Source organism: Mastacembelus armatus, chromosome 4 (genome assembly GCF_900324485.2).
Source record: "Mastacembelus armatus chromosome 4, fMasArm1.2, whole genome shotgun sequence".
Classification (NCBI taxonomy): Eukaryota; Metazoa; Chordata; class Actinopteri; order Synbranchiformes; family Mastacembelidae; genus Mastacembelus; species Mastacembelus armatus.
This window is the reverse complement of record NC_046636.1, coordinates 11,819,010-11,841,519: the sequence shown is the minus strand read 5'-3', so window position 1 is coordinate 11,841,519 and position 22,510 is coordinate 11,819,010. Positions and strand designations below refer to the sequence as shown.

The following is a 22,510-nucleotide window of genomic DNA, read 5'->3' as shown; positions in this document are numbered from 1 at the left end:
TTAAAAAAATCATCTGAACGTTTGGGGGAACGGCAGAGGAGAAAAACTGCGCCACTGTTACGTCTGAAGTCTGTGCGCACTCCCGCAGATGGTGATCATTTTCTGCCAGAATCACTTTTCGACACAACACCGGAAACTCTGCGCGGAGGAAGTAGTGGTGAACGAGCTAAGTCGCCACCATCAATCAGCTTTTTAAAACTCTTATATTCTGTAGTTGCTGGGACTAAACCCCCTCAAAATCTCAACAATGTCGGGATCATCCAACATTATAGCGATGAAGAAAATCGTCCAGCAGTTACGGCTTGAAGCTGGCATAAACAGAGTGAAGGTAACTAACGGCTGAGCTCGTACGTTAGTTAACGTTGTTAGTGTTTCTGGGCGTGTGCCGCTTCTCAGTTATTTGTTGTGTTAATACCAGCGTTACCACTGTTTCTTTAGGACTCTCGACTTTTATTCGTATATTAAAAGTGGTCGAACTTATTCGGATTGTGTTGTTTCCCTGTAGGTGTCCCAGGCCGCAGCGGACCTGCAGCAGTTCTGTCTCCAAAACGCCCAGCAGGACCCTCTGCTCACCGGAATGTCCTCCAGCAACAACCCGTTCAGACCACAGAAAGTCTGCTCCTTCCTATAGAGGCCGACCCTCTGCCTGTGAGTAGCACAGCCCAATCTGTCGATTATTATTAGTTTTTTTTTGTTGTTTTTTGAGTTTTATAATTTAAGCTGTAAAGCAAAAAAAAAAAAAAAAGTTTAGGCTAAAAGATTATGTCACCATAAAGTAATATAAACAATGAATCTAAAATCTAAAGTCTGGCGATATTTGGTCTTTTCCTCTCACACGTTTGGCTTGAGAAATGTGTGAAGTGATCATCAAGATAGTTTTCGACAATCAATTTCAGCTCCAGTTCAAATACTTTACGTTAGATGCTCAATTGCAAGCAAAATCCTGCAAACATATGATTGATTGAAAATTTTATTTCAATTTCACATAACTAAACACAATTACATAAAGACCAAATGAGTTCGTTCATTTAATTTAATTTAATTCAAGCATAAATCTCAAAAATCCCTCATCACACACTTCTATTCACCATCTATACTCAATGTTCAAACCACATTCCATGTTCGAAAAGGAACTGGATGAAGAAAGTCCCTTTCAAAACATAAAATCAACACATTATGCAAAAAATACATATCCCAATCCCCAACCTTATGACTGAACAAATAGTTTCCAATAATAATATAGTCAAACATTACATATTGGTGTCATATTTTCCAATAATCATTTTTTAAAATATTTTTTAAATGAATATTTTTCTTAAATTATTTATTTATTTAAGAAATTCCACATTTTACCCCTACAAACTAAAACACACATCTGTTTTAATCTCCTAGCATATTGAAGCTCAACTATGATCTTCTTTTATATTAAATACAAATAACATGAATATTTTCTGGTAATCATCCATTCTTTGCTTTAAGCAAAACTAACAAAGTCTGCAACTCACTAACCTCTCTAAATTGTAATCTAATACATGTTTAACTTTGTTCAATATAAAAATATTTTTTTAAAATATGCTGTTTGGGATTTCCACATCAATTTGTCATCCATTATTACTCCTAGAAATCTATATTCAGGTACTCTTTCAATAGCTTTTCGATCAATTGACAGTTCAACATTTAACTCCTGCTTTCTTTTAGTTAATATCATAAAAATAGTTTTATTCAGATTTAGTGACAACTTATTTTCATCGAACCATCTTTTTAATTTGACCATTTCCTTTTATGTTTTCTGCCCAAACTTTTATATTATCTCCATTACTAAAGAAATTTCTATTATCTATTAAATTTCATCTACAAATAAAATAAATTGCAAAATCTTTGACACTTTACATGTCATTCATATACAAAATAAAAAGTTTTGGCCCCAAAACCGAGCCTTGTGGCATGCCACATTTAATCTTTAAATACTCCGATCTATTGCCATCAATCTGTACAAATAGAGAAGTGAAGAAAATGAACAAAACAATCACATTTAATCTATATTATATATATAAATGAAAAGGTGCATCTGAAGTCACTCTTATTGTGTCTGCCCCAACACGTATGTGATCTCATATAATTCAATTGGATGAGTTGAACAAAACAAATAATCTTTACATAAATAACCATACCTGGAAATGTGTATATATGAATATAGGAAGGCAAATATGCTCAGGTATTAATAGAAGATGTTACTGCAGAAAAATGGTCCCTGTGACCATTTTCTAATGATTAGACTGCCTTGGTGTAAAAGTTGGATTTTAATGTTGTAGGTGATTGAGGTGTAGTTAATTGTTTGCTATTTTGTATAGAATGCATCTAATGAAGATTTTCATAATGGATTATTGTCTTGATTCATGTACTGAAGTTAGAAAAATAGTGATAAATGCCCATCATAACTGTCAAAAGTGACCCCTTTATACTGCTTTTGTTCAATTAAAAGTTCAAACATCACATTTCTTATAAATGCATAATGTAATAAATTAAAGACACAAGCAAATCCCTAGAAATTTAGTCTGCAAGACATTTGAATCTTCTAATTTGCTGTTTTTTTTTTTTTTCCATTTTTATAAAATAACTTCAACAATTACCAAAAAATAGTTGATTGACCCATTAATCATTTAAATGTATGTATGGTGGGACTACATTTATAACAAAGCTTCATCTTATCTAAGCTCTTCATTTTGTTATGCATGCCAGGCTTTATTTTTATAGTAACTGTATGTCTAGTCCATTACAATTCAAAGTATTATACTTTTTTACTTGTTCCATTTATTTTACAACTTTAAAGTGCCTGGGGAAAATATACTAATGTCCAAGTACCTCAAATTTGTACCTAAAGACAGTACTTACTTAAACATACTATATTCCACCACTGCTCCTTGTCTGTGTTTTCAGCAAATTATAACTTCATAATTTTGACTTGAATTCAGTTTTCAATCAATTAGGCCAAAATCTCTCATTCTGCTTGATTCTTACAGGGACACAACAGTAGCACGGCAAGTAACTATTTCTGTTTTTAATTAAACAGAAATTTAATTTAAGTACCACTTGTTTTCTCTATTGGTCTAGAAAATGTAAGCAAACTGGATAATTAAAAATCATATTCCCAATTCCCATGGCAATGTTTTTGTGTCTTATGCCAAACCTAGTCTAAAAGTGTAGGACATTAAGCTTACAACCACAGAACCAGTCAGAAAATTAAAAATATTAAGAAGCTAAAATTAAATAAAGATGAATTTGGCAGTTTAAGATATAAATTCACACCCATAACTCTCCTTATCTCCTCATCCTAAATTAGGCCTAAAAAAAAAAAAACGCACTAGGCAATATTCCCAAATATATTAATGCTCATTAGATATTTGCTGCATTAACATGGAGCCTAATATTCCAGCAGTAATCAGAATAATAGTCTGATCCAAACAAAAATACATCATGTAACCATCTCAGTCAGAACACGGTGGCCTGTTCTAACGCCTTCAGAAGGAATTTTCAATTGGAATGAGAAGGGTACTGAAAACCTTTAATAATAATTCAATAGGAAAATATACCTGAAGTACATTATATTTACTTACCTTTAATTATATAATATTTTCATTGTAATTATTATTTTTGTTGTGTCCAGATTTGTTTTGGTGCCGTTGGATTTAGCATTTCTCCTAGCCACATTTAAAATCTTATTAGTCAGATTGGTAGACAGCCACTCCACAATGTCATTCTTACTAGTAATGTATTAAAACAACTTTGATTTCACTAGTCAAAACAAAAACTAAACTCAAACTCCTTAAAGTGACCATTTTAACATTTATTCATTGAACTAGATATGTATTGCAGACTTTCTCAGCCAAAAGTCAGATACCTACAATGTCATTTTTTTCTAGGACAAACATTTCATATTTTGCCATTCACGTTTACCTGCCTTTGAATTTCAAATATCCACAATAACATTTCATGTGTGCATTCTGGATATCTGCAATAGTTTTTCTTAGGAAAAACTCCCATTTCAGATCTCTACAATAGAATTGTTACTAGTCATAAATTCCATTTTCAGAAAGCCACAACAGTACATGTGCTGCTTAGTTAAATGTTATAACAGCTTACTTTAGGTGACTGGAAAACTTTTCAGGACTGAAACAAAGGGGCAGCAAAACAAAACTGTTCTGTGGCTGTATTTGATTAAGTGAAAGCATGTGTAGTAGACACTTGTTAATGTTTCTATAAGGCATTATTTTACAGCTGTATCTTGTTGTACCTGTACTCATCCTAAGGCATCTAACATCAAGGTAGATTTAATTTTTACACATATCAGCAGTGACGCTTGTTCAATACGCCACTTGTGGCACAAACTGTAAATTCAGTTGAAGACTTGGAGTTGGCCTGTACAGTAGTATGGCAACATATGAGAAAATGCCATATAGTTGGTATTACTAATGCTGTGATGTTTCTGCAGGTTTTGGACATTGCGGTGCCTTATGCCATGGACTGGAATCGTCTCAGGAGTGTTAGGGACAATGGGGACATAAAACTAAAGTGTTTTTTTTTTTTAAATGTTTGCTTTTGTAAAATCTCATTCAGAAACATTTCCAGGTGCTGATGTGGTAAACATCTTAACCTACTTGCTTTTAGGGAACTAATCCATATCAACACATGTGCCTTTTAAATTGTACATTTTTTCATGACTGACTTTTGGGGGAAAAAAATGTTAAGCTTTTATTAAAATGATCATACACACTTTTAGAAATATGTGAAACGTGTTGTATTTCATTCACTGCTCTTTATCTCTTACCAGGTGTATGTGCAATAGACAGACTATGGCGTTCATGTGGGGTTGTCCACACTGTTCTCCTCAGTGGAGTCTAAAAGTCCTTATTGATAGTTACAGTCACCTTTCCCACATTTGGGCTCCAAAAGCACTGCAGCTTTTAGAGGCAATGTGATTCTGCAGCAATGTGATCTCATAAAATCCAGTCATCAGTGTTGAACCTCTCATTGTGTAGAAGTGTAACTGTCACCACTGATCATCCGCAAAGAAGCTGGGACACACTCAAGTCCATTAGTGTATGTCCACAACAAAAATATATTGGGTAACACATGAAGGCATCCTTGTCTGAGCATAGAGCAAGCTCATAAATTCAAAGCTGGAACTTCCGCCTGCATGCGTCCATCTCATGGCGCTGGAAACAAAAAAGTATCGTTTTTAGGTTTACAAAAAGCCTGTGCAACACAACTATTTGTCATATTTAAAAAGGCAGCAAAGAGATCAATGTACACAAATGTATGCAAATAGAATGCACAATGTGGCATGATAGTTTCACTTGGGTTCACAAATGACATTTTATAGCATTAGTTTAAGCTTAAAGCTGATCATTCCCTATTTTCAACACTCATATAGACTCTTAAAAAACAAACAAAAAAAAAAAAAACAATGAATTGCTTCTACTCACCATTAATATCCACCAGTCCCCAACCTGGATTAGCTGGTTTGTTTCACACTTCTCTGTTTTTCAAAACAACTGTCTCTTCATTACAAACTTTTAAGACCAAAATATTCTTTTAATATGTTGCCTTTATGGTTCCAGACGTTGATGTGTTTTTAATCATTTTTAAACAACGGAAGTCTAAAAAATAGATAAGCCAATCCAGGTTGGAAACTGACAGACACTTGAAACTTGCCTCAAGGCAATTCATCATTGGTTTTAGTCTCTATATGGGGACTGCTGAAAATACTGTTAATACAGAAAATGACCAGCCTTGCTGTTTGAGCAATGAAACTCACCTTCAGGACCCACTCATACTCTCCAAACTTTGAGTCAAAAGTGCCTTTCTGTAGAGAGCGGAGCTTGAGGGTGAAGCGGGGTCCCAGCTCCTGAAGACCAACTTTCTTCTCGTTCTTGAAGATATACCTTTAAAAATGCAAAGAATTATTTATTTGGTCCTCTAAAATAATAAGAAACCTTTTTTTTTTTTTTTTTTGAGTGTGCAAAACAAGGGCATCATGTCGAGATCCAGTCTGAATTCATTTTAAATGTTCACCTGTGAAACCTGAAAAAGATGAAGTCTCTCTGATTGTGAAAGGTTGCCACCTGTCGACCCACAAACTGGGGGTCTTGTGGAAAGAGGGCGGCAAGAAGGCGGCCGATGCTGTGGCCCAGACGAGTTGTGAAGTTATTGAGGATCACCTCAGGAGAGTGTTCAGTCGGGTCCTTGCCTCGTCTCTGCAGAGAAAAAACAGTGTAACTGCACAGATAACATGGCCTTAATAGAAAGAGCAATTGTAGTGGCAAAGACTAAGGACAGTCTGTCAGCTCCAACATATTAAGCAAGTAAAAATGCATTAAAGAGACTAAACACACAAACTGCTTTGGGACCCTCAGGTATACGTTTACATTTTTATCTAATGTATATTTATTGTGCCTTATTAGTATTGAAGTATCACGTATTTTCATATCCATAATGGCTAACATGGAGAAAGTACTCACCTTTATCTCTTTACGAAGTCGAACACTGCTGACCTTAAAGTGTGCAGTCGGCCCATCAGGTAGGTGACAGAGAACCATTCCATCTTAAGTTACAGTCAAGGAATTGGACAATAAAGACGTTAGAAACCCTATAGCTCACATTAAAGTTTTCCAGAGTACAGGCCACAGAGAAAAAACAGTTCTTTCACATTTTATACTGTTTTTCACTAAAGGTTTACCTAATAAACCTAAACTATGATCAAACTGATCAAAAAATGCACCAACCTAAACAGAATTCTCATTCATTACCTAAATTACAACAATTTAACAAGTGCTAGATAATTCAAAGCAGTACAGAGCATCATCATCATTCCCCGACGTGGCGGCTGCTGAGGATACTGGGCATTTTGCGGTCCTCATTGATGACCATGAGGTAGGTGAAGTTCCTGGCGATGCATTGGGGAATGATCCTCTTCAAGGCCAAACCTCTTCTATAGTAGACATGGGCGTTTGGGATTACTGTGGCCAGCTGTTCACAAAATCTCACTGTTCTCTACATGACGAGAAACAACACTCAATGTGTCTCAGAAAATAATGACCTCAGCACAATTAAATCTTAATGATTAATATTATTTTGGTACAAAGCAGAATAAGACTATGGAAGTTTTTTTTTTTGGTCAGGTTACAGTAAAGAATCACTGTTCATCTAATGAATAAAACTCAAAACTAACTACCACAACAACTAATGAACGTACACATCTTGAAACAATACTAATAGCAAAATGAAAATCCAAACACCTCACACAAAAAAAGTCTCCATAAGTTGAAAGCTTCTTTATGCAGCAAGTCAAAGGTGAAATAATAGAAATATAGAATAGAATTTAAAATCCTTCTTCTCACATACAAATCCCTTCATAATCAAGCTCCTTCATACCTTAAAGACCTCATAGTACCATATTATCCCAATAGACCACTTCGCTCTCAGAGTGCCGGTCTACTTGTGGTTCCCAGAGTTTCCAAAAGCAGAATGGGAGGCAGAGCCTTTAGTTATTATTGTGCTCTCTCTCCCCTAGTTTGTGCTCTCTCCCTCTCTCTCTGTTCTCTCTGTACCTTCTGCAGGTGTCCCTGGTCCTGGAGCTGTATATCGCTGATGTGCAGTTACTGGTCCCACCAACCTGCAGTGTCTATTTGTTGTTTATTGCTGCTGTTCTTTTCTCTCTGCTCTATCCACTCACCCCAACCGGTCGAGGCAGATGGCCGCCCAAACTGAGCCTGGTTCTGCTGGAGGTTTTTCTTCCGTTAAAGGGAGTTTTTCCTCTCCACTGTCGCCAAGTGCTTGCTCATAAGGGAATTGTTGGGTTTTTAGTTTTAGTTTTAGTAAAGTGCCTTGAGATGATTTGTATTGTGATTTGGCGCTATACAAATAAAATTGAATTGAATAATCAATCCCCAGACTAGTAATAGGACTGTATATTTCCCCTTTTTTGCTATAATTTTATTAACAGGACCAAGAATGATCAAAGATGTAAATGTGAAATTTCATCTGCATCTCAATAAAATATGCATACATTTAAGTATGTCCAAAGTATCAGTAGGCACTAATTTGAAAAAGTCAAAAGTCTCAAGTCCTTGTTGGGGCTGCACAAGTCTGGATGAAATATTAAGATTTTTTTTCATTTAGAATTGAATCATGATATAACGTATTTCTGTTATGGTTAAAGCTGCTTAGCAAGGAAAGAGTGCTGGGTTTGCTCTAATAGATCTCCTGCGTGATGTAAACATGCAAAATACGAATGAGCTCACATAGGGGTCTGAATCAAGGCTAAGACTGAAAAACAGTAATCCTGCAGCCCTAGTCCTTGCTTACAGTTAGTTAGCTGATGTTAAGATGACAGATTCTGCTCATGAAAAATGATAAAGGTGTGTAAAATGTCAAACAGCAGCCCCTCACCCCTCTGGGTCTGTCTGATGTTGTTATGAGCACTTTAGGATTCGTGAGTCCATTAAAGTAGGCAGAAAATTCATCAGTTCCCTCGTCAAATGCAACCTGCATATGACAGGAAAACAAACACATAAATAAATCTTATTTCATTACACGTATTAGCATCTAAACAACTTCAGCCAAACTTCTCATACCTCCTCATCTTCTGGATCAACTGTTGTCTCATCATACACTCTTTGGTTTTCTATCGTCTTCGGGACCTCTTTTGGTGGTGCCTAAATAAGGAACAGAAGAACCAACACAAAAAATACCCAAATTCAATGCAACTGCATTGTTTAACAAAATGCATCATTCCTGGAATATGTCTGTGGAGATTCTCAGTCGTCGAAGGGAAGTTATCTAGAGGTTGAGGCATGGCAACTGGACTTCTAGTCAAAATGTTTCACCATTCATCCGAGTAGGTTCAACAGTCTGAGAGAAGCTGGTATGGAACCTCCAATTTATCTTTCAGGTTGGTTTCATTCCACCTCTAGTCCATAGGCTCACTAGGTGAGCTATGTAAATCAGGTAAGAGTCATTAGACCCACACTCTTGAGTTGGTTTCACTTCACACCTGTTTCTGACTAGGCTTGTTAGGTGAACAAAAGAAGTTACTTTGATGAGTGGTGAATTGTTTCGACCTAAAAACTAGAAGTCAAGTTGCCATGATTCAACCTCTAGATCATTCCTGGAAGCAAAGCTATAAAATGAATATCGGACTGACAATGGCAACACCAGGGACAAAATATAGAGAAAAAGACTCACCTTGTCACCTAAAGCTTCCCTTTCTTTTTTCTTTTTTTTCTTCAGCTGCATCTTTTGCTGAAATGTAAAGACAAAAAATCAGAAATTCAATGAGGGCTGTGCTTCTAACTAGTATTTACTGTAGCACTGAAAAGTTACTCAGTTGATCTTCTAGGTGCCCTGTATCTAAACATATATCTTCATTGTTTTAGCTTCTATTGTGGTTAATTGCATTTAAATATATAATTTAACAGCTTCCACTTTTGTTTGTGTCATTGCAGAAAACCTCGACAAGTTCATATTATTCCATCACAGAAGTATTGCAAGACTGAAGAATATTAAATATAGCGTTATATTAAATAAATCTGACAATTATTCTCTGATCGTATAAAATGTGAAATGTTATATTGTTGTTGAACCCAAAATGTATAACCTAATATGTTTTTATAGACTGCATTAGTTTTCAATAGGTACACTTATATGTAGAAAGAGTTTGCAATACGGTCTGAAAATGTCAAACCAAACAGGAACACTCTTTGTACTGTTCGTTTGTTTTACAGATGCAAATTTTTACCTTTCTTTTCTCCTGTTTGAGTTTCATGAACATGAGGTGTCTTCGCTGTTTATTCTTAATCTCGGACACACTGAAGGTAGGTGGAAAAGCAACTGCTGTCTGGCTGTTCTCCATCTTTTCCTCCTCTTTCTCCTCCACGCCGCCACCGCCGCCGCTGCCTTCATCCCCCTCGGCTCTCACAGTCTTCCTCTTAGGCTTTTTATTCTTCCTTTTTTTACATTTGTTGTCCTCAGCCACAGGGACCTCTGTAAAATCCATCTTATGTCAGTCGCCTCTTCTGGACTAGGTTGCTTTTTCTTTTTTTTTTTTCACGTGTGCGGCTGCTACGCTGTCTGCTCATTACGTCACGTCCGGAGACAACAAGTTAGTAGGGGCGGGTAAAAAATTTGGGACACCTAGTGGTGAGGAGGCGAAAGAACAGCGATATAATATCAATAAATATTTGATCTTGAAATAACACTGGGTACAATTTACAACAATACAATTCGTAGTATCAATGATACGTCTTTGCAGTGCTTTGTAAACGTAAATTTCCTGTCACATGTGGCAAAATAAAACAATTTTTAATCTCTACTAATCATATCCATCCATCCAGGACATTTCTGCCTAAAAAGTGGTATTATATACGTAATTATATTGTGCTGGGGGTTGAGAACCAGCTCTGAGCAGACACAAACCCCCTTGTACAATATTTATATCAAATTTTTGCTCTATCTAAAGTTAATAATTTTCCATGACAGTTTCAATAATTTTACTTCATTCAAGAAGTCCAGAATTTCTTACCCCAAAGTTTACAGATTATAGTCTAAAATATTTCGCATTTGATCATTAATTCAATAATTCATGCTATTTTTCTCTTAAAAGAGCTTTTCCTTATACAGCCTTTACTCACATAAATATGTGTATGATGCTCAGTATTAATTTTTATATATCTAATGTATAGGTAATGAGTTAACAGCATTTCAAAAACTGCTGCATATTATCAGGACAAGTGAATTCATCTCTAATATAATACCTGCTGATCTAGACTTTCATTAGAACACCAGAAGGGTGAGATGGCAAATATTAAACATTATTTAATTTATTCATGGAACCAAACAGTTCCCTAGATTTTATAAAATTTATACATTGCACAGTTCGTTGAAAGAACTTGGAGTTGGCCTAGCAACTCATTTTTACCCATGGATCTTCCTTTCAGTTTAGTCTGAAATGTGGCTGAAATGCAGTAGTCACCGATTAACAGAAACAGAATAGGACCAATATTGAAATTGTACTTTTGTATTAATATGGTAATTCATTTTCATTTATTTCTTTTGAAGGAATAGTAGCTTGGTTATGTAGAGGAGAATGCTAAAAACATGATTTGAAAAATAAAAGCACTACTATTCTTCATTAATAAATTAATACATACACACTACAATTCAATTCAATTCAGTTATATTTGTATAGAGCTAAATCACAATACAATTATCTTACCTCACAGCACTTTACAAAAAAAAAAAAAAAAAAAACAGAAACCTGACATATTCCTTATGAGCAAGCACTTAGACAGTGGAACTCCCTTTAATGGAATAAACCTCCAGTTGAACTGGGCTCAGTTTGGGCGGCCATCTGCCTTGACCGGTGCGGTGAGAGCAACTTTGTGCTCTCTCTCGCCTAGTTTGTGGTCTCTCTCTCTGTACCTTCTGCAGGTGTCCCTGGTCCTGGAGCTGTATATCATTGATGTGCAGTTACTGGCCCAACCAACCTGCAGTGTATATTTGTTGTTTATTGTTGCTGTTCTTTTCTCTCTCCTCTATCATTGTACATTGTTTGAGTGGACATCAAAAAGCTTGTCATAGCGAAGAGTGTTTCTAGTGGTGTTTCTAATTTTTTTCTGTTAAAACTTCTCAGGTTTATCATTAACCTGACATAAAATGTTATTTGAAACTGCAAACACTCACCATCACACACGTCAAACACGTCCACATTTTGCAAAATTGTAGAAACCACGTCCTTTCATTGAGATCATCTTCCTGACTCTAAACCAGGGTCTCTCCTTTGGGTAGCAGCTTCACTGTGTAACACATTGCAGCTCAATGTGAAAGGTTTGGGGGGTCTCAGACCTAACCTACCTATTTCTTTGAATTGATTGCAGGAGTAAGTAACACACATAAATACTTGAGCATTAAGATTTCCACTGGTGGCCCAGAAGTCCATCTATCCATCCATCTTCTATACCCGCTTTTTCCTGAAAGCCAGGGTCACGGGGATCTGCTGGAGCCTATCCCAGCTCTCTCTCTCGGGTGAAAGGCAGGGGTACACCCTGGACAGGTCACCAGTCCATGACAGGGCCACATAGAGACACACAAAGACAGACAACTTCACACACTCACACCCACTCCTACGGGTAATTTAGATTCACCAATCAACCTAACATGCATGTTTTTGGACTGTGGGAGGAAACCGGAGTGCCCGGAGTAAACCCACGCAAGCACAGGGAGAACATGCAAACTCCACACAGAAAGGCCAGGTTGCGAACCCACGACTTTCCAGCTGTAAGGCAACAGTGCTAACCACTCAGCCACCATGCTGCCATGGCCCAGAAGTCTTTCTTGCAATATGTTGGAAATTTTGGTGTGGTGTGTGAGAGCCAAACTCCAGTTTGTTTGTACAACATCACAACCCCTTCAGGATGTACAGCAGTAGAAGGGCTATACAAACTGAGCTTTAGTACAGTTTATTCTTTCAGACTTTCAAACCAATCAAATAGGACACTGCTGCACCCACCTTTACTATGGCCAAATGATGCAGATGCAAAATATAGATCTGGAGGTTGATCGTTATACAGAATATAACCAAAGCCTTCAGTCTACCAATGAAACTCTGATTTTGCGTGCTTATTGAAAGCTGCTGTGAACAGAAACATGCATATTTAATATGTCACCTTTCTCTTATAGAAGTCAAGAAGAGGTTTCAGGGTGTTTGCAAGAGCGCCAGAAGTACTGTTTATTGACTTTCTGCTTAGTTTCCATTTATTGGTGCTCTCATACATACATAGATATGAGAAACCACCATCATTCACATTAGGAAACTTGTAAAAAATATACCAAACATTATAGAGAAAGAGAGAGAAATATAATTATTTTCTTGTTTTCAGTTCGAAACTGTTAGAGAAATTAAAATGTTTACCCTCAAGTGACCTAATCCACCTTACTTTAGTATAACTGAAACACTTCTGAATAGGGCCTATTGTGTATTGTGGAAATATAATTTTTGCTCCCTCAGTGAGAACAGTTTGCGCAAACCTTGACTATTTGATAAGGGCCGAGATGTCTTTCAGTGGGAAATCACCTCCCTTTTGTGTTACCATGAAAACTGATGTGTTGGGCTGCAAGCAGCCAGTGACCCTCATAAAAATTGGCTCCAGCTGAGAGTCATAACAGATAGTGACTCACCTCAATATATATATAGGAAGAAGGGTGATGGGGGTGGTCGGACAACACGCCAGAGGCCTGGAGATGTTTGCTACAGGACAGGAGTCCTCAGACAGCGTTGTAAATAAATCAAACAAATTAACAAGGCAAAACTGAGTGTACGTGTGTGACTTCAAGGGGAAGGACCTGAACTGTAACCAGGTGTGTGCTACACTATGATTTCAGAAGAAAGGGAGTGGGTTATCAGAGAGCTAAGGGCTCAACATTACTATTAAGTAATTTCCTGGACCTGCAAGATTAAATCATCCAGTAGTGCAATCCAACCAGTTCCAATTTCAAGAACGCCTGTCAAAAAAGTAGTTAACATTTTAATAAAATGGTTGCTCTGAGAAAAACAAAATGTGCAGAATCCTATAGTGTAACAAACAATAAACAATTTTTTTGATTATTCCCTTTTTCTGATCCAAAGACCATCATCTAACTAGATGATGCAATTTTTGAAGAAACTGCGTTGGGATTGCTGACTGCTGCAAAAAGCTTGAGGCGAACTGCATCGCTGGCCGCTAAACAGCTGAAGCATGTTTTCAATTGCCTGACGCATTTGGGATAATTGAGAACTATGAACTGTAGTGAGGGGGCTTTCAAGGCTTTTATTTTGAGAAAAATTCTATAAAAAGGCTTTTATTTTGAAAGGACAAAGTGCTGCAGGAGACTCATGGGACCTTATACTAGAATCTGGAATTAATTTTACAAAAATGTAATATCTTCCTATAAATACCTGTAGACTTTTATTGTGGAAGTCTGACCATGTCCTGGGAGCAGACACCATGGCTGACATTAAAAATGGTCTCACTTGGTGCCTGAAGCTGTATGCCAATAGCCAACGTCCATTTTAAGATCGCGGTGCTGTTTCAGGGCTTTTATTGTGCTATAAATGCTATAAAACTTTAGCTATGCTATAAAACGGCTTTTATTTTGAAAGGACAAGTGCTATAAGAGACTCATGGGACCTTGTACTCGAATCTGGACTTTATTTTGAATGTTCCTTATAATATACAAATATATATTATTTTCCTATAAATGACTGTAGACTTTTATTGTGAAAGTTTTACACTGTCCTGGGAGCAGACACCATGGCTGACATTAAAAATGGCCTCAATTGGTGCCTGAACCTGTATACGTCCATTTTAAGATCATGTTACTGTTTCAGGTCATGTTCCTTATACTTTACAAAAATGTAATATCTTCCTATTAATGACTGTAGACTTTTATTGTGAAAGTCCGAACATGGCCTGCTGGGAGATGACAGCATGGCTGACATTTAAAACAGCCTGAGTCGGTGCCTAAAGCTGTATGCCAAATAGCCAAAGTCCACTTTTTATTAGTTTGTGGCTTCTATTTTGAAAGAATCATTAACAAAGGCTTTTATTTTCAAAGCACAACATGCTGTGTGGCATTGAGATGACCCTCAACTAAAAGCTAAGTCTTAAGCTTAAATAGTCACTATGCTTTGGAACGGTATTTGAGTGTTCATTATACTTTAGAAAGGTGGAGTCACTTGCTCTAAATAACTGTGAATGGTCCCCATGTGTAACAGCAGTGGACATTAGGCAACTAGTCAGTCTAATTACCAACCACAGGCTGCTATGGTCACTGCTACTGCTGTTTGAGCTGTTGCTACTGTGACCTGTGTTAACTTGACGCCTTCTTTCTCAATTACCACACTGGACTGGGTGCTGGTATCAGCCGTGTTATTGTCTGAATGGTTGACAAAGAAAACCCTCTATATGTGTCATCTCTGGGCTACAATACATGGACATTCTCGTCGGGAGATTCTCCGCTTTCTCGACATTACCTTGTTCACATACAATATATTTTAGTGCAATTTTTCATATTCAGGCTGATCGTATAGTGGTTAACAGGGAATAAAAATAACAAAAAGGACAATTTTTCCTAAACTAAATAAAATTCCTTGGAAATATATATTTTCTGTACTTGCTGATAACCTTTTTAAATTTTAGCTAACATACATTAGCTGGCAAAATTCACAGTGAACAAATAAAGAACATTTTTTATCTCACTAATTATCTACATGGGATAACCGGCTGAACATACCTGAATGGTTGAAAAAGAAAACCAGATATTCCACAAAAAAATGAAGGATTGGTGGCGAGTTAGAAACAGCCTTCATTTGTGTTTTTCACCAGAACTGGACCTCTTTTATAATGGGAGTGAATGAGAGATTGAGTAGTCACTCTGTGGGTTTGGCCACCTAGTGGAAAAACCGTAGGTCCTGTCAAAATAAGAATAGCATTGCCTGAAAGAAGACAAAAATCTCTACTACTTTTCAGAAAACGGTGTATGAAGAGGCAAAATTGCGGCCATGACGAGAGAGTTAGAGAGAAAATTTTTCAATAAACTTAACAGCTTCTTCCACTCTATCGATGATATCACCACTAGCTGTGAACATTCCGTTCCCATACACACCAATGTAAAATTCAGAAAAAGCCTAAAATACCATAAAGCATAAACTGCGATTAAAGAAAAACCGTAATAGATATCAAAAAGCTGAATACAATATTAATAGATTAATGCCTTCTGACCCGTTTAAAGGTTGAATGGCGTTTGTATTGTGATTTGGCGCTATACAAATAAAATTGAATTGAATTGTTTCTAGCTGAAAGTATGCTGACACAGTTAAAGCTGAAAGAGGACAAAGTTGAAGAGGATTTGAACATTCACCCCATTCATTTGTATGGGAAGATTTTCCAACAAAACCTGGAATATCTCGGAAAAATAAAAGATATTGCCGAATAAAGTGGAAGCAACACTCTCCTCATCGAGCTGAACGCGACGGTGCTTCAATCACGGTAATAGATAGCGACCGAAAAACGGCTTGGTTTTGCATGGTACTGCAGGTGAACCTCCCCTTTTGTACCTCCTCTCTTGCCGTACCACAGCAGAAACGAGTAAGCTTGCTGTGGGTGCGTAGTTTTTCGCGCTCCGTATTATAAGTGTATAATTGTTTACATTTCCTGATATAAGTCATTGCCATTACCTGCAGTCTTGAGGGAGAGCCTGTTTGATTTGTTTCTTTTTCTTTTCATATAAAGCAACTTGTGTACCAGATCCTTGTGTGAGTGAATTACTGCGACCGTCACATAAGCAACTTATTTACATGAGCTGCCTCCATTTCTGATCATAGTAAGTTGTACATCTACTGGGCTTTCATCCATCATTCCATCCATCCATCCATTTTCTATACCCGCTTATTCCTTTAACTAGGGTCACGGGGATCTGCTGGAGCCTATCCCAGTTCTCTTTCGGGTGGAAGGCAGGGGTACACCTTGGACAGGTCACCAGTCCATCACAGCTGTATCTCACTGTTAAATGAAATTGAAACCCATACCTCTTATCTCCTCCCTAGTTCCTCATTCACAAGCATCATTAACAATGACATTCATTTTTAGGGCATGGTTTGACAAGCTGTTTCTGTGGAAACAGATGTGACCTTTACAAGATTGGAATACTCTTCAAACGGAATTTTTTTATTCTAACTTAATTATAAATTGTACACAGTAAAGAAATTAAAACCATGGAGTGTTTCTTAAAATGAAATACTAAAGTATTTTTAATATTAAAAACAAAAAAACATAAAAGATTGTATGTTTGTAAGAAAGAAATGTCATTATGAAAGTTAAATGTGGCTCTACAGGTTGTTGGTCTGAATTTCTGCACCACCTACTTCCAGAACATTACAACAGAAATTAGCACAGTTGCTCAGTGAAATCACTGTGAGACTCCAGGAAGAAACAAAAAGACTGTTAAACTAAGAGTGCTAAAATAAAAAGTTCATTTTGTTTACCTGCAGAACACGTTTGTCCACTTTGTTTCTGTTGGTCAAACCAGTTTCGTCACACAGTGTATTTAAAGATTGCATCCTGTAGGCAACCATGAATAAACAGGACAATAACAGGATTGACAATCTTGATGGCTTCATATCTTGGCTTTCTTAGGGGTACCATGTTTAATTTTTTGTGGTGATATGCTCGGCTTTGTGCTGATTCAGGAAATTAAATTTTGTATATTACAAAAAACTGAAGCTGACACTTTGGATGATAATATGACTCCATTTGTTAATAGGAAATGTTTAGAAATGGGTGTTTTTAAAACAAGAGAGACTACAGCTGGTAGGCAAGAGAAAATAATAGATATACGGTATAATCAGTCTGACCACCAGGTGATGCTGTTTATCTAAAACCTAGCAGCCCAGTGCATCATCCTCATAACATACAAACTGCCCAGATAAGATAATGATAAAGCACGGTCATTCTCCACCCATGAAATATTTGACAAAAAAATATCAATAGATTAGATGTTGATGGACTATGGGTCCTTCATGAAACCAGAATTGTTTCACTCACTAAACTGTCTTTTTTAGAAATGCCACACACACATACTTATCAGTACAATCACAGCCTTTGCAGCTGGTTACTGGGCATAGTCAACTGGAGTAACTGGGAGATGGAAAATGAGTGAGAAGTAGTTCAGATGCAGCTGTTTTTTTTTTCTTTTCTTACCAAGATCGATTCCGTTTTCTTTTAGGCCACCACTGTCACTGATCTTTTAAAGTCTTAATATTAACTCAATAATGAGAATTGTTTTTTTTATCACATAAACACATAGACAAATTATATGTTCTTTTTAATTTCCTAAAAAAAGTCAGAAATTATGTCAATTATGTTACAGTGTATAGACGATGACTACTACAGTGACTGGGGCAATATCAAAATAGTGCGGAGAACTAACACAGCATGGTCAATAATCATTTGCATTGCTGTCTTTTTAGGGTATAAATCTATGAAATGCAAAAGTACACTTTTTGGACACAACTTGACATTTAAATATCAGGTTCTTATATGTGTAATCATATTTACATCTATATTTATCCGTATACATTTCAAATGACTGAACTCATTCTGTGTGATAGTGATCACGGTTAACCACCCCATCTTTCTTATTATTTAGCAGCTAATATACCAGTCCACTGCCTGTCTGAAGGCCTTATAAATCAAAGGGTTAAAGGAGCAGACCAGCCCTCCACCACGCCATAGCTGGGCCCTTTCCCTGTTCAGGTCCCCGAGACAGGTCAGCTGATCCTCATAAGCCAGAGACACACACCACTTTGAATGGTCATAGTCTGACCGGAACAGGACGGATCCAGGAAGCTGAATCCTCTTGATGTTCATGGTGTGTTTGGGCAGGGAGCAGTTGGAGGGCAGCTCGTGACCTATTCTCTGCCAGGTCTCTACAAGCAGGTCGGCATCCAGGACCTGAGCCACCCATCCCGTGTAGATATCTGAGGGCAATAGTTCAGCTGCATTATGATTCATAATGACATATTAAAGCATATTTTGCAAACTTGGTTATTAAAATAAATGACTAATTATTAAATGGTCTTGCCAGTTTCCCAGAAGATAAATAAATACATTTACAAATAATAAATATCAGGTTCTTATATGTGTGATTATGCTGTAACTATTGTGGTGATAAATACATTAAATGAGCCCCTTCTTACAGCCCAAATCCAGCCTTCATATTGATAATACACCAAGCTGAGAACATTAGGAGTATTGAATAATTTTGGGTGGGTGTTTTCATGTACTTAACTCTTCTACACCTGATTATGAGTGACTGTGGTTCACAAGTGAAATGTGCAGTCAGTAGAGACATTATTTGAAGAGGTGAAGTTGTATGCAAAGCAAACAACTGCAGTTTCGCTGTGAGATTTACTGTGAAACTAATGTTTTTTGGTGATAGTGGTTTTGGAATTCCACAGTCTGTTTTAGTCTCATTATATTTATATATCTTTAAAAATCCCAAAATAACAACTATTGCAAATGTCTAAAAACTAAAATATAAATGAGCAACAGTATGTGAGGAATACCTTACCATCTACAAAGTGTTCCGATTTGACAAAGCTGACAAACCTGTCCCCTTGGACAGAGAAAAGTTGCTCCACGCTCTTATCTTTGGTCAGAGCAGGTTTGGATCCCGCACATAACTGGGCCAACTGTGGCAGGTCGACCAAGAATGCAGCAGGTACAGAGCAGTTATAGAAACGTGGATAAATATAGACCATCTGCTTTACTGAAGAAGTAGAGCGCATCACAAAGAAGAGAGAAATAAGAGATATTGTATATTAGAAAAACAAAAGCATGTTCTAAAAGCTGCTATAATGACCAACTGTATTTGCCTGAAAGTGTTTGAAAGAGAAGCAATCACAAGACAATCCAAAAAATGTCAAATCCTATCAAAAACACCACAAATTACATTTGCAGCATCTTCACACACCAACAAGGAATTTCATTAGAAATAAAAATATTTTTAGCTACACTTTCAGATTTTTATATTGTGTAGTCTTCAATATGTCACACTAGTATAAGTTGTGTACTAGATCATGAAATCTAAGTGTAGGGAGATTTTAAAACATCACTGAACAAATACTTTGCAAATTTGTTTTACATTTGGAGTCATAGATTTATGTATAGAAACTACTGATGGCCAAACACAGTACAAACTGAGAATTTTGGACTTTGAAGTCTGGGTTGTGTACAGAGTTTGAGTAAATTAGGCCCTGTTGCGTCATGAGTGTCCACTCACCTATAAGGAAAAACTGTTCATACTGGTAGCTGACACACAGAGCAGTCTGGCCATTGACTTTGCCAGAGGAGGGGTAAAAGTAGCCTCTTTCAGGGAACGAGGGGAAATGGGGAATGCTGTGCGACAGCCAGAAACCTTGAGAGCGATCAAAGAGCAGTACTCCTGCAGGATGCAAACAAAAAAACTCTTTAACACACAGAAGCACATTACACAACACATACAGTACATGCAAACCAGCACGCACAAACATTTACATTGTCTTGTAGTGTCAGGACAGACACTACAAGAATTATCAGAGATGCTCTTTGCCCACTAACAACATATTGTTGACACAAAAAAGTATGTCCCTGAATGCATCACATTACGAAATACATTTTTACAGTGTTATCGCCAATTGCCTGATCTTCAAAAAGAGACATATTGTACCCTATCAACTTCAAATGTGGACAACCCAAAAATAAATGTCATAGTAAATGCAAAATTTAACACATAAGCTGCAAAAAAAAAGTTATGCAAACACAGATTTTGACTGTGCAGAGGTTTTAGGCACTTCAGATGTTTTACATTCTTGTCACACAAAAACATCAGGTGTCTGATTGATCCCAGGCTCATTGTGCAGGACAAGTAAAACACGAAGAACTCACTAGAGTTCATGAAGTTCATGTTCCCTTTACTGCACTTTATGTGAAGTTGGTTGATGAATTAAAAAACTATTTATGTAATTTATATTAAAAGAATCACCTATGTATTTTTAGTGCCAGTGATAACACACCAACTGCCTTGAGGCATTTTGCTGTCATGAATATTATGATCTTAAGACACAGACTGCTACCAGTTTTCCATACAGTCACAATCAAAATACACCTTACTAAGGTCTTATTGTCTTAATAAACTTTACCTTTGGTATGTCCATATCCTTGGATGTAATCCAGAACTGGTGGGGCATCATTGTAGAGTGCATAAACTGAGCTATTGGACTGATGGGAAAAAACGTGTGTTATCCAAACAGTATGTGGCGAAGTCCATCATTTTGGTGTGATCGGTTGTTAGTATATCAATTATAGTCTTTAACCCCTATACACTTTATTTATATTTATTTACTTTCTAATATTTTGTGCTAATTGCTTTCCTGATGCTGCACCATACACTGTCAATGTGCATGCACCAAAAAGCAAATGACACACTTTAGAAGTGATAAGAGAAACGTGCAGAATCAGAAGTCAACAACTGTAATATGCTGGAGTAAATGGTTTAAATGAGGCCCACGACTACCTTCTGCCTTGAGAAATTACAACTATAATCAATTCAAAATTCACTTTTATGCCTTCATGCAAAAAAACAATGGCATGAGGAAGGACTGTGTTATTTACTTCATCAGCTTGCCCATGGGAAACAAATAAGCAAACTGGGAGGGGTTGATATAGATAAGGAAACAGCTGATCAGTGTATAAAACCCACTTGAAGAATAAGAGGAAAATCTCACCTTGTAGGCTTTCCCCATGTAAAGTTGGTTCAGTGTGTTCGCTATGGCTCCTTGACTGGTGTTAACCATGAATTTACTCATCTGCCAGTGCCCTACTGTGGAGTCCAGGTACATGTACTCCACCCCACTGCCCACGACTCCAACCTTATACCTGGGCAGCTTGTAGATGATAAACCTGTAGCAGAGACACAGCAATAATCTTCTGTGTTTACGAAACACCTTGGAAATAAGAGGTATTAAACAGATTTTATATCAGTTTACTGGCTCAGCGTATCACAACATAGTCACAAATATAATCTTTTTTGATTATCTCCCAAAGACACTGCCAACACCATAACTAAAATTTCTTGGTTTAACAGATGTACTGTTAAAGTTTAATTCCTGTCGGCATATTACAATGAATCATATCAACTCACCAGTCAACAGGCTCATCAGCTTCATTTCTACAAGAAATGTCAGCACTACTCACTGTGCAGCAGAAAAACATGATAACCTGGAAGCACAAAATGAAGTGTGTGGCCATGTTTAATGACTCCTACAACTGAAGTGAATGCACCAGTGGATGACAAAAAGGAAGTTTGAAATCTATCATCAGGTTGTGTTCTTTTTGTCTCTAGTTTTGAAAGTGAATACAATACAGCTGTCTGAACATGCAAAACAGGAAGTCATAAGATGTGGTCACATGGCAGGGAAATATTGAAGTTGTAAGAGTGCGTGAATGGATGAATGATTGCATGGTGCCATCAGTCTAAGGGTGCCTGTGAATGGGTGAATGGGCAAATAATCTAAATGTGCTTTGAGTACATACATAAACACTATAAACCATACTTGGCTACACAAGTCACTTTACTTCACTTCACTTCACTTCATAAACCAAGAAGCACCAATGTCAGAGGACAAAGACAGAGTGTTATTAAAGCTCCATGTAATAGTTATTACAAGTAGAAAACTTTTACTGAACAAGAGCTACAGTTTCTGATTTAAGGACTTTGGTGACATGCCGTTGGATATTGTTTGTATTGCTATCAAAAGTAATCAATTTACAGTCAACCATCTAACTCTTCCTATAGATCAGGGTTGGGTTGGGAATGTTTGCTTGTTTGCTGTGACTAGCTGTCTTTAACTCTAGTTTCTCTCACTTAACCTGTCTCA

At 37.0% G+C, this 22,510-nt stretch overlaps 3 protein-coding genes and 1 pseudogene across 3 annotated transcripts; 1 reads left to right on the top strand and 3 right to left on the bottom strand.

The window, feature by feature from the left end:
- Positions 1 to 113: 113 nt before the first annotated feature.
- LOC113139737 (guanine nucleotide-binding protein G(I)/G(S)/G(O) subunit gamma-5) lies at positions 114 to 4,780 on the top strand. Its single transcript, XM_026323203.2, has 3 exons — positions 114 to 328; positions 506 to 648; positions 4,490 to 4,780. Exons 1-2 carry the CDS (start codon positions 248 to 250, stop codon positions 629 to 631), a joined length of 207 nt encoding a protein of 68 aa, XP_026178988.1. The 5' UTR covers positions 114 to 247; the 3' UTR covers positions 632 to 648; positions 4,490 to 4,780.
- On the bottom strand, positions 4,571 to 10,117 carry rpf1 (ribosome production factor 1 homolog). The gene is made up of 9 exons (XM_026323202.1): positions 9,797 to 10,117; positions 9,244 to 9,300; positions 8,634 to 8,714; positions 8,449 to 8,544; positions 6,897 to 7,050; positions 6,519 to 6,601; positions 6,073 to 6,254; positions 5,816 to 5,942; positions 4,571 to 5,213 (listed from the first exon to the last, which is right to left on the bottom strand). Exons 1-9 carry the CDS (start codon positions 10,052 to 10,054, stop codon positions 5,172 to 5,174), a joined length of 1,080 nt encoding a protein of 359 aa, XP_026178987.1. The 5' UTR covers positions 10,055 to 10,117; the 3' UTR covers positions 4,571 to 5,171.
- A 1,633-nt stretch (positions 10,118 to 11,750) lies between these two features.
- LOC113139586 (deoxyribonuclease-2-beta-like) lies at positions 11,751 to 12,881 on the bottom strand (annotated as a pseudogene).
- A 5,022-nt stretch (positions 12,882 to 17,903) lies between these two features.
- Positions 17,904 to 21,965, bottom strand: dnase2b (deoxyribonuclease II beta). The gene is made up of 6 exons (XM_026323483.2): positions 21,775 to 21,965; positions 21,359 to 21,533; positions 20,774 to 20,852; positions 19,876 to 20,037; positions 19,165 to 19,362; positions 17,904 to 18,571 (listed from the first exon to the last, which is right to left on the bottom strand). The coding sequence occupies exons 1-6, from the start codon at positions 21,879 to 21,881 to the stop codon at positions 18,237 to 18,239; spliced, it is 1,056 nt and encodes a 351-aa protein (XP_026179268.1). The 5' UTR covers positions 21,882 to 21,965; the 3' UTR covers positions 17,904 to 18,236.
- Positions 21,966 to 22,510: the final 545 nt, after the last annotated feature.

Bases quoted from the DNA above. Each gene is read 5' to 3' on its own strand.
- rpf1 (XM_026323202.1), bottom strand. From the start codon at position 10,054: ATGGATTTTACAGAGGTCCCTGTGGCTGAGGACAACAAATGTAAAAAA. The intron at 8,715-9,243 runs GTGAGTCTTTTT...TTCCTTATTTAG, and splicing joins GGGAAGCTTTAGGTGACAAG to GCACCACCAAAAGAGGTCCC. The intron at 6,255-6,518 runs GTGAGTACTTTC...TTTTCTCTGCAG, and splicing joins GACTTCGTAAAGAGATAAAG to AGACGAGGCAAGGACCCGAC.
- LOC113139737 (XM_026323203.2), top strand. From the start codon at position 248: ATGTCGGGATCATCCAACATTATAGCGATGAAGAAAATCGTCCAGCAG. The intron at 329-505 runs GTAACTAACGGC...GTTTCCCTGTAG, and splicing joins CTGGCATAAACAGAGTGAAG to GTGTCCCAGGCCGCAGCGGA.
- dnase2b (XM_026323483.2), bottom strand. From the start codon at position 21,881: ATGGCCACACACTTCATTTTGTGCTTCCAGGTTATCATGTTTTTCTGC. The intron at 20,853-21,358 runs GTGAGATTTTCC...TTTTCCCATCAG, and splicing joins ACATGGGGAAAGCCTACAAG to TCCAATAGCTCAGTTTATGC. The intron at 18,572-19,164 runs GTAAGGTATTCC...TATTGCCCTCAG, and splicing joins ATCGGAACACTTTGTAGATG to ATATCTACACGGGATGGGTG.